The sequence below is a fragment of the Cygnus atratus genome, chromosome 1 (assembly GCF_013377495.2).
Source record: "Cygnus atratus isolate AKBS03 ecotype Queensland, Australia chromosome 1, CAtr_DNAZoo_HiC_assembly, whole genome shotgun sequence".
NCBI classification, from domain to species: Eukaryota; Metazoa; Chordata; class Aves; order Anseriformes; family Anatidae; genus Cygnus; species Cygnus atratus.
Window position 1 is genome coordinate 14,807,137 of NC_066362.1, and position 11,283 is coordinate 14,818,419.

General features: G+C 46.0%; 1 protein-coding gene across 1 annotated transcript; it reads right to left on the reverse strand.

Annotated features, from left to right (window-relative positions):
- Positions 1 to 243: 243 nt before the first annotated feature.
- Positions 244 to 4,176, reverse strand: CCDC71L (coiled-coil domain containing 71 like). Its single transcript, XM_035549487.2, has one exon. The coding sequence runs from the start codon at positions 1,898 to 1,900 to the stop codon at positions 566 to 568; it is 1,335 nt and encodes a 444-aa protein (XP_035405380.1). The 5' UTR covers positions 1,901 to 4,176; the 3' UTR covers positions 244 to 565.
- Between the last annotated feature and the right edge of the window lie 7,107 nt (positions 4,177 to 11,283).

Consider the following 11,283-nt stretch of genomic DNA (forward strand, 5'->3'; position numbering starts at 1 on the left):
TTTTGCACCATCAAGAACAGCCACAAGTCCTGAACCTCCATTCTTTACGCATCCTTGATCAGAGTAAACTGAAACTTGGGAATGCTTGGGATTCAAAATACCCTGAGCACATACTAGTGCAACACCACAAAGCATACATAATCCATCGGAAAAGGGGGAGGGGGGGGGGGCGGACAGCAAGAATCGGATGGTGCTTTATTATACAAGCATGAAAGAAAAGTTCCTTTGGAAAATAACTTCTTGGGTGGACTTCTGGACCAGTGAGGTAGCCCGAAGGGGGAGAAGTGGAAGCGGAACTTGGTCCCCACGCGCGGTGCCTGCAGCCGGTCCCCGGCGCCCCCCGCGGGGACGAGGCCGGGGCCCTGCAGGCTGCCCCCGGTGCGGCCGGGGGAGGGGTCCGTGGTGGGGGTCCCGGCGCCCCGTCCCGAGTCCGAGCGAGCCGTAAAGTGCAGCAGAAGAACATGATCCAGACGAAAGCAATGTAAACAGGTGACTGATATCGGTCCCTTTGTCCGCGCCGCGGCGGAGCGGAGGCGGCGGGCAGAGCCGGGCGGCGGCCGCGGCCTCACGACGGCGCCACGGGCAGGCGGCGCACCCGCACCACGGGGGCCAGGTCCACGCCGAGGATCCCCTGCGCCCGGCGCAGCGCCGCCGCCAGGCTCCGCCGGCTCCACACGCTGCCCCGCACCCGGATGCTGGGGAAGGTGGTGAGGCGGGGGGTGGCCGCCTGCCAGATCTCCTCCAGCGACTTGCCGCCGAAGGGCGCCCAAGCGGGCCCCTCCGCCGGGGTGCCCCGCTTGTTGTCCTCCTCCTCCTCCTCCTCCTGCTCCTCCCCGCCCGGAGGCACCGGCACCGCCGCCGCCGCTTGACGCTGCCACCCCCGTCCCCTCCTGCGTCGCCGCCGCCGCCGCCGCCGCTTGGCGCTGCCACCCGCGGCCACGGCCCGGCGCTTGGCGGCGGCAGAGGCCGGGAGGCGCCGCTTGCCGGGGCGGCGGCGGGGCCGCTCGGAGGAGGGCGGCGGCGGGTCGGGGACGACGGCGCGGCAGGAGGCGTAGCCGTAGACGTCCTTGCTGCGGAGGATGACCGGGGAGAACTCGTGCTTGAGGCTGCAGAGGAAGTTCCACAGCTCCGAGTCGGAGCTCATGAACTCCGTGGACTTGGGCATGAAGAGCTTGAGGGCGTCGCTCAGCGCCTTGGTGCCGGCGAAGGAAACCTGCGACCGCGAGTACACAACTTTCTCCGCCTCCCCTTGCGGCCCCCAAGCGGCCGCCGCCGCTCCGCCATCGGCTCCTGCTGCTGCTGCTGCTGCTGCCCCCGCTGCCTCCGCCGCCGCCTCCTCCTCCGCCGCCCGGGCCCCCTCTGCGGCGCTCCCCGCTTCTTGGTTCATCCTCCCGGCTCCTCTCTCCAGCGCCGCCTGCTTCCTACTGCGGGTCATGGAGGCGGAGGGGCAAGGAAAGGGGGGCGAAAAGGAGGCGCGGAGAAGGGAAGAGGACGGGCGCCACTCAGCCAGCCGCCGCCGGGCGCCCGCCGCTCCGCCGTCGCCCGCTCGCCGGGTGGGAGCGACGATCGATCGCGGCCGCCCGGCACAAAATGGCGCTTTAAAGTCCCAGGCGGGGACTGCGCTCCGGCCCGCCCTCCCTCCGCGCCCGGCGGTTGGCCCGTTTGAAACGCGTCGCGGCGGGCCGAAACGCCGCCCTCCGCCCGCTGCAGGCGGCCCTCGGGGAGGTCGGCGGCTTCCCCGCGGGGGGACCGAGCTGGAGGCGTGCGGGGGGGCTTCACCCCCGAGGGCAGAACCCGCCCGGGGGTGGTGGCGGTCCCCCGGGACTGTGTGTTCCCTGAGGGACAGCCCCGGGGCACGGGCGGGTTCCTCATGCCGCCATGTGCCGCCATGTGCCACCATGTGCCGCCATGTGCCCAGTTGGCGGCCTCTTGCTTCCCTCAGGGGACTGTTCCCGGCAGCTTCGTGCTCGGAGGCTGGGCTGCCCTGCTGGTTGGCCAGCGGTGGTGGCGGGGTCTGGTGGGCCTCACGCAACCTCTGTGCCGTGTGCTGCAAGAGCGAGGTTCTGCACACAAGGGTTAGAGGCTTCGAAGGGTGGGCTTGTCCCAGAGCTTGAACAAAGGCTGAGTAAAACAACAAAACAGAATAGAATCTCGTAGTTGAGTTGAAAGGGCCAGACAGTGATCATGAAGTCCAACTGCATGACCACTTCTGGGCTAAACAAATGTTAAAGTGTATTGTTGGGGGCATTAACCAAATGCCTTTTGAGCACTGACAGGCACGGGGCATCAACCAACTCTTCAGGAAGCCTGTTCCTGTGTGCAACCGTCCTAAAAGTAACATCTTCCCAACATCCAGCCTGACTCAAAATGGGTGAACAGGCATGATACAATGAAGTCCACCATGCAACCTTTAAGTACAACCATCCTGGTCCTGCAGAAGGGTTTTTTAACATCAACACATTGGTCAGTAACTCAACAACAGCAACAAGACATTGAAATGTTCACAGCGTCATTGGGATTGGCTTCATATCCCAGCAAAGCAGTCCTGTAAGGAAGTCCAAAAAACCCAGTCCTTGTGTTGGTTGTGCTCTTTATGAGTGTCATCAATTCAATGAGTCCACACCTCCATTTTGTCCTGCATGACACTGCTATGCTTGCAGCTTTATAGGACAACTTTGTTAGCTGCCGTGAGCCCTCTTGTCTCTTTAGACCGTGCTTTCCGATAATTCGGAGATTGCTGTCACAGGAAGAGTGTCTTGTCAGGTTCTTGGATTATTTCAATTAAATCAAAGCTTCCCAGCACCCAGAACAGCAAAGTGTCAGCAAGAGCTGAGGTGGTTTAACCTTCCCTACAAACCCTACTTGGGATTTGATTAGGCTCCTAACTAATTACTTTCTCTCAGCGTCAGTAAAGGCTGAAGAATAACATTTTCCTTCATATGCAGTCTTTGTTCTGTAATTAATCTTTCAGTTTAGAATAGGGAAATCTTTTACTCTCAACTCATCCCTAAATTGGAATGTCTAGGAAGCTACTCAAATAAGAGGCAGAAATTATGCATAAGAAATTATTTCTTACTGCCAGTGGAAATAAGTGAATTTTCTTCACAATATAAATTGGCTTGTGTTCATGGGAAATTCAAGAATATTAATCCAAATAACCACTTAAAGTAAGTATTAACAAAACTGTTTTAAGTCTTCATGGAGACAATCTTGAGGTTTAGCCATATTCCAAATCAGCTTTATAAATGATCTGTTTTTTAAAAACGCCCTTTCCCCAAATGATGGTATTAGTGCAGTTTTTAATTAGATTCAATTTCACAGCACACTTCAGAGCACGGTGGTGCAGGCAGATTGCTTTACCTGAGGAAGGTATCCTATAACACAGAGGATAATAACCCATAGCTGGAAGCCTTATTGCCAGGCATCTCCTGATCCAGCTGTGCTGCAGTTCATCACACTCTGGCACGAGCGCCTGGTCGCAGCCATGGGGTAGCCACCGCTTCACAAGTTTCATTGCCAGCTGGACCACAGGAGCTGACCTGTGCTTGTGTTCTCAGCGGTGGGAGCTTCCTCACTGTCATATTCAGCAGCTCACTTGGTAAGTGGGTCCTCATTAAACTTCAGAAACCCAGTTGCTTATAATCATTGACCATGACCTTTTTTCTGAAATTACAAACATTTCTGGCATACGAGTTAAATGTCATTGCGGTGGAGGTGGGAACTTTTCAGCAAGCAGTAGAGGAGTCACTGTATCCACAACGTAAAGGACAGATTAGTACATTTTTGTTTTAATCAGCATTTACAAATTATTTTGACTTTTTTTGCTTCCAGTATGGATGATACCATTCTACAGGGTAGAATGTAATCTCAGCTTTACAACTTCATTGTAGTTTTCTGCAGTGTAACATTCTCCTTTTAATACGTTACAAAGTCATCTCGGGAAAATCCATGGTAATTGGCTCTTTCAGTAATTTACAATAGCCCAGTAGAGTAATAATGATGATAATAAAATTAATAATGCTTTGGAAGTACATCTTCATTTCAATCATACCACTGCCTATAAGCATTAATTATCACTCACAGCACTCCTGAGTTATGTAAGTAAATATTGCCTTTCTGTAACAGATGAATAGAATGAAGAAGTGGATTAAAATGACTTGACTAAGGTGTATGGACACAATGACTTTATTTTCTGTAGATCTCCTTAATTTCTAACAATCTTTCTAAAAATATAGTGAATGCCTACACTGAAACAGAAGAAAAAATTCTGGTAATCTTTGTTCCATTTATTAGAATTTCTTTATAGAATTCTTAAGAATGGGAAATGAAGTATTAATTGACACACTACTGCATTGACATTGTATTTCTTAAATAATTCCTGCCTAGTACCAAACACTGCTGGTAACTGTTAAAATGTTATCTGTACATATGGTCACACTGAGTTTTGAGACATGCTCAATAGCCCTAATATTCAGGATATTAAGTCACACCACTTCTGCTGCTGGGGCTTTTCCTCTAGCACACTCGTTTTCTTCTACCCAGGTTAGCAAGGTCACTCTTTTACTGTCTGACACCCTTAATCACTCTTTTTCACTATCTTTCCTCTGCTGTTGAGAGGTTGCATTAACTAGCAGACTGCTTCAGTCACTTTGTTCCCTGAATGTCTTTAGCACACTTTCAGGAGACCTTGGGTGACACTGCAAGCATGACTCCACATATATTTGCAGCTAAGCTTCAGATGTTACCCAACAGTCATCAAGTTCCCTGGTCTGAGTTGTGCCCAGACAAGTACTGGCAAAATTCCTGATGTACTTTTAGAGAGAGGCAAAAGCAAATAATTTACAATAATAGTCTCTCAGTCAGTTGAGATTCAATCAAAAGAGGGGGGATCTCAATCAAAGAGGGGGGATCACTGTCTATATTTTTAAGAAACTGCCAATGTAGCGGCAGTCAAAAAGAGAAATAAGATGTTAGGAAATGCTATGAAAGGAAATGGAAGAAAGCAAAATAGAAACAGCATTCTGCTGAATATGCCCATTGTGCCTCCACAAATCTTGGATACCATGCATTTCTAGTCCTACCATCTCTAAAAGGTTATAGAAATGATACAAAGAAGGGCAACTAGGATAAGCAGAAATTTGGAACACCTTCTCTATGAAGAGAGATTAAATAAGCTAAGGCTCTTCAGTTTGAAAAACAGATGGCTGAGGAGGAATATGTTAACGGTTTATAAAACTGTGACGGTAAAAAGAAGGCAGATAGGAAATGATTATGTCTTAGTTTTCATAATCCAAGAATGAAAGGGGAGCACATGAAGCTACAGAACAATAATTTTTAAATGACCAAAAAGAAGTATTTTTTTTCAGATGACTTACAATTACTCCGTGGAGTTCATTTTTCCAGCAAAGTTTTGGGTGCCAACATGGAAACATGTGCCCCCATACTGAGCATAAAGATGAGAAGGGGTTGCAGACATTACAGAGTTTGCCATTTGAAGTGGTGAACATGAGTGGACGAACATATTATAGAACTGAAAAGCTATGAAGCATTTGTAGAGAAAAGGGTACGGAGGTTACAGAGTCCATCAACAGCTAGGGTAGAAACCCAGCAAAGATGGAGCCTGAGGTAAAATGTATTCCGCTGGTTCTGATTATTGCATCTTCATTTTTCCCTTTTGTTCATAGCCTCAGTAAACACTCTTTTAAAATAGTGACTGACTATATGCAGAGGGGAAGAAAGGATATTTTTTCAGATAAGCATTTTATTTTAATAGCATTCGTTGGCAATAATGTTTGGAAGAGGAAAAAATGTCAAACATATTTTAGCAGAAGACTTTGATACATTCAAAAAACCCCTCAAGCAATGGTAAACATAAAAATGCACAAAGAAGCATGCTTTGTGATACAGAAAGCTCTCTTAGAACATATTTCAGCAGATGCCGTTTAACATTTGTTTCCACATTCTGGAAAGTAATCTGTATGTAGTGCACGTAACCATATGAACTGTGTGTCACATATCATTGTCCTGCTATTAATGAATGCTGGTAATAGCTCTACTGGTGGTCACTGCAGTCTTGAGGGTCAGTAATGCTCTCTTAGTCTAAAATGTTAGAAAATTCGTGATTTATATATCCAAAGTGAAAACTTTTCTTGTTAATCCTGTTTTTTACTCCATCTTGTTTTTTTCCTTATTCCCTTCAGTCCAACTTAGCCATCTGCTTAATCAGTCATGTTGGCTTTGTGTTTATTCCCGAATCTGCTGTCTTTTCTATGTCTAAAGTTATTCACCTGATGTTAACTTTACAGTAGACAAGGTAGCAGTTCTTAAACCACGGTGCCGTGTGTGGAAAGCCAATGCTGACTGAGAGACATCGCGGTAGCTGCACTGTATTGCCTTCACCAATTAAGTTGGTAGGGTGAGAAATCAAATGGGGGAAGCAGTGTAGATACAGCATGCAGCTTTTGGAAATTGCATGTACTAGACCAGGAGGGGGAAAAAAAATCTTTTTCTAGAATAAATGTTTCCATAAATGACATTATTTAAGACTACGTATTCCACTTTCTGTTCCCACTCATTTTATTCTAGGACAGCTTCCAGATGGAGCTTCAGGGGGAGGATGCAGCTGTGCAGGTCGCAGGCTGCAGGGAGTGCCTGGGGGGCTCCCACTGAGGCTGGGACAGCAGGAGGTGGTCTTTTAGCCCACAGGAGATGTTCCACTGTTCCATGGGTAAAGGAGCTATCAAAGGATGTCAGCTGACTGCACAGCAACATAAGAAATAAAGGTCTTTGCTGTAAGGGTGACTGCACATTCGATAGGTTGCGCAGAGAAGTTGCAGACTCTCTTGAGTCATCCTTGGAAATGTTCAGAACCCAGCTGGCCACAGTCCTGAGCTAACTGCTTTAGTTGACCCAGCTTTGAACAGGGGGGTTGGATTAGATGATCTCCAGAGTTCCCTGCCAACCTCTGCAATTCTCCACTGATTGAGAAAAGGCAGACCATTTTTTTTAAATTTCTTTTTATTCTTTTTTTTTTTCTTTACTGATAGTAAAATATATCCTGGAACATTCATCTTCTTCTATGTCTTCAGTTACTTCCTGTCTAAAATATGGTCCTACTGTATATCCTTCAAGTCGTAATCCTCATTTATAAAACCAAAAATGCTCTGCAGTACTTTCCCAAACTGGTGTGTTTTCACTCTTGAAATGTATGCTATCAATGGCATAAAATTATTAAATGATGGATCAGTCTAGTGTTACTTACTCAATGTAATTCCAACATAAGAAATATGTTGCTCTAGAACATGGTTCTCACACATTGTAGACCTCACAGCTTTATCATATCGGTCACGCTGTGTTTCCTGAGCCACTCGATTTAAAGTACTGAGACTGTTAAATCAAATGTGAATTTCACTTCCTTGTCTCAAAGCAGACAATTTTTAAAGTCTATGAAGAATTATTTAATAACCTTATTATTTAAATGTTATTTCTTGATGCCAAGTGTTAGTGAACATGTCAGTTTAAGAATTCTTTTCATGATGTTTTTTGTGCTTCCCCTTTACCAGATTTGCACTGTGCCAGATTATCTGACTGCACAAATTCAGCCCAGAACAGTGTGAGCACACAATTGATTTTTTTTGTTGAACTTGCCACCGGATACAATGCAATGTTTATATTGGATTTATGTTTTATGCTGGCCTAGGGAGGACCCGCTACGTGATCCAGCATAAAGCCCATGGAGAGAAAGTTACCCTTCAGACTGCTTGGAATGAAATAAGTGAGGGAATCCACACTGGCTCAGCTCTTTATGTGACACGGTCGTGGTGTTACTAAATGGATACTTAGAGCAGCTTTACTCTGTCACTGAACCACGTCTTAGGCAGGCACCCTCTTCGTCGTTCTCTTTGTCCACACGAATCCTGCCGCTCTCACTGCCACCGTGTTTGTTTTAGCAGAAGGTGGTAGGAACCCATCCTGTTTCAGGTTGTCCCTGGCACTTCCACGGGAATGAGGAGTGTGAGCTTCAAACGCCTAGGTAGAAAAGGGTCTTGATCTCCCTGTTTCAGTGAATGTGTTGTAAGCACTCAATTAGTATGTAGATGTCGGTTGTTAGCCTAACACCTCCTTTTGAATTTCTCTTTTGTGCTCGGAGTTAGGCATGGGCTTCAAAAGCCTGGAAGGCTTATCTCCACACCCTCCAGCTCCTCCTGCTAAGGGACCTCTACCCCCGCGGCGAGATGGCAAAAGGAGTTGGGTGCCTCTGGAGTGCGGCACTGCCAGCACGCATACAGACCTGAGCCAGAGCCAGGATACCCGGCTGAAAGGGAGGCGCCACCTCGCTCCGGGAATGTTTCCTCAATTAAGATCCTTCCGCGGCTTAAAGCCTGCCAGAAGTGTGCCCATGTTATTTTTAGTTGTACCATTTTCTACTCATTGCACTTCTAGTTCAAAAAGTCCGAGTTGTGATTTGTATCCATTTCCCACAATATTCTAATAATTTGCAGTTCGCTAACACTTGGTTGACACCATTCCTTGTAACCTATTTAAAAATATTGTGAATTCACCTCAGCACAAAATAAGTATCTAAACTGGATGTTTGGAATACATTAATTATTTTGACTAATTTCGAGAATATTGATATAAAATTTGGAACCTTAAAGACTACCTTGAGAACGGGTAGATCTAAAAAGATTGTACATTTTAAAATGAAAGAAAAGGTATTCTGTAGCTGTAGATAATCTTCATTTCAATACAGATATAGTGACTGATGCTAGCTGAGGTCTTGTCTCTCTACATGATCTGAATTATTGTAAAGTCTCGAAAAAACACTGATATTCAGGGCAGGCTCATCCTCAGCGAACCTCAATGGCTCCAGGTGGATGACTGGCTCATTTACAAGTAATTGAAAATGGTCTTTCAGAAATGCAGTAAATTACTTAAGAAACAAAGTCTTTAATCTCAGATCTGTAAAGATGGATTGAACACAGTGTAACAGAGAAATATTACATTTAGTCTAAACATTACATATTACATGCATTAGAATTATTTTTCCTTTCATATTCCTTGAGTTCTCCTGTCCTTTTCTAGCTTCTTCCTGATCCAAATTCTTCCGGATTGTCCCTCCCAGACTGAAAGCTGAATCACTGAAATTCCTGCTCATTTGCTTCCTGCCAAAACAAGCCAGCATTTCCAAAAGCAGCGCTTCCTTCCAGTGACTAATACATTACAACACAAGTTTGCTTTGCTTGGTGTGTGACTTGTTTAGTCCCACAATGGTTATAGAATCGAACAATTTACTTACAGATTGATTATGATAATATGCAGCTCTTGATATGTACAGGTCATGTACACAGTAATAGCAAAGGAAAAATAAACCAGGAAAGAAACAATAGAGAAAACTGAAAAGCTGAGACTGTAAGACTACTGTAAAAGTTGTCAATCATGAAGAATTGAATCACTGCTGATCTTGCCAAGTACAATCTGTATTTGTATGAAATTTGGAAAAAAAAATAAACATTCTATCTCAACAAAGTAGAGAGCTACACAATGGCCTTCCCCACTGGCAGGAATTTCCTAGCAGAAAGCTCTTGTGCTAGGAGAGGTTGGAACACAGGAAGATGGAGAGTTGGCCAATGATAGAAAAGTGGAAGGATTAGAAAGGGATTAGAAAATAAGCAGAGAAATACAAATAGATTGCAGGGGCAGAACTGGCTCACCTGGTGGTGAACTAAATTGGACACATTTTAAATTGCTAAACTGTCTGTTGTAAGCTAGTTGTCAGGGTGGATTTGGGCATTTCATTCATTTATCTCACTGATTTTATGACTACTTTAGATAGTTAATCTCTAGCAGTCCTGACTATAGTGAAATTAACTCTGCCATGGGTGTAAATATGCTTTCAGTCAAGGCTGATTGTTTCCTTTGGCCAACCTCTTCTTTAAATTAACTTCCATCAGTTATGTGATGCTTACAGTAGAAGCGGAGAGATCTGTGTCAAAAAGAAATTGGTTATTGCCGAACCAGTTCAGCTCCTGTGCAGCCTTCTCTAATCCCTCCCCATGGACTATCTTCTAGTACATTAGCTTTCCCTACCAGTTCGTATTTTTCTTCACATCCCTAGCTATTTCCACTTTCAATAACATCTCCATGTTCTGATCCAGAGATGCACCATTCAGTTATGGCCAGGAAAAAGGCATTATTTTCAGCATGGCATGTGCTTGGGCTGATATTCAAGATGAATGAACCTAGAAAAGCTAGGTAAGAGTTCTCACTGGGAAGTTGTTTGGATATACAGCTCCTAGTATAGACAAAAACTACTTGGCACATCTATGTTTGATTTCCAACTCTACCTTACTCATTATTGCTTTTCAGCTGAGTTCTCTCAGACTCTGGCAAGCATAGTGCAGGATTCCATTAGTATAGCTCATTGGCACCAACAGAACTACTCTGAAAATCCTGAGGTCTGCAGGAAGAGAATATATTTTTTGAAATTTTCAAAATATCTTCAGGACAAAAAACTTCTTTTCTGCCAAGCTTAGTTGACATCAAAATATACTCCACCATACCTAACAGTTTCTAAATCCAAAACGCAGAACTCTAGTAGACAACAAATGGTGTCAGGGAGCAGCAATGGCGGGCTGGTCCACAAGGGAATGTGAGCCAGGAGCTGAGGGTGACAGGAGCGGCACCTCACCAACAGGGCATCAGGAAGCTGAGTCAGTGAGTCCAGACCAGAAACAAGTCTGGAGACAATGATGAGAGTCTTCCTTAGGCCATTTGATCACCTGGGAAAGTCTGGCTTGATGAGGTCTGAGGGGAAGACTGGAAGTCAAGTCAGTGGGTCCAGGTCAGAACTGAGGAGATATGAGACCAAGTGCAGATATAGCTGCTGCACAGCTGCAATGGAGCTCACGCAGGGCCAGGCAAAAGAGCATCAAGTCAAAAGTGGCTCCCAGGGGAAGGAGGGGAAGGCCCACCCTTTTAATTTCCTTCACAACAGCTCTTATCAGTGAAGAAGCAGAGCCTGACTCAGCCAGATAAACTCTTAGGAGCTGGGGGAGGCACTGAGGGCTCTGACAAATGACTTACATTGGGATAGAATGGAGGTCCGTCTGTGGTAGTGGTGAGCTGTAGAAAATAACTGGTTTCACCCACTTCTTTTTGTTCTGTAGGCCAGGCACACTTGCGGACCAAGAGCCCTGCTCCTAGCTGTCTTGCTGTTTTCTTCTCCCCTAACAAAAAAAGAGAGGTAGAAACACAGTGAAGAACAAGTGGCTGCAGCTCCCA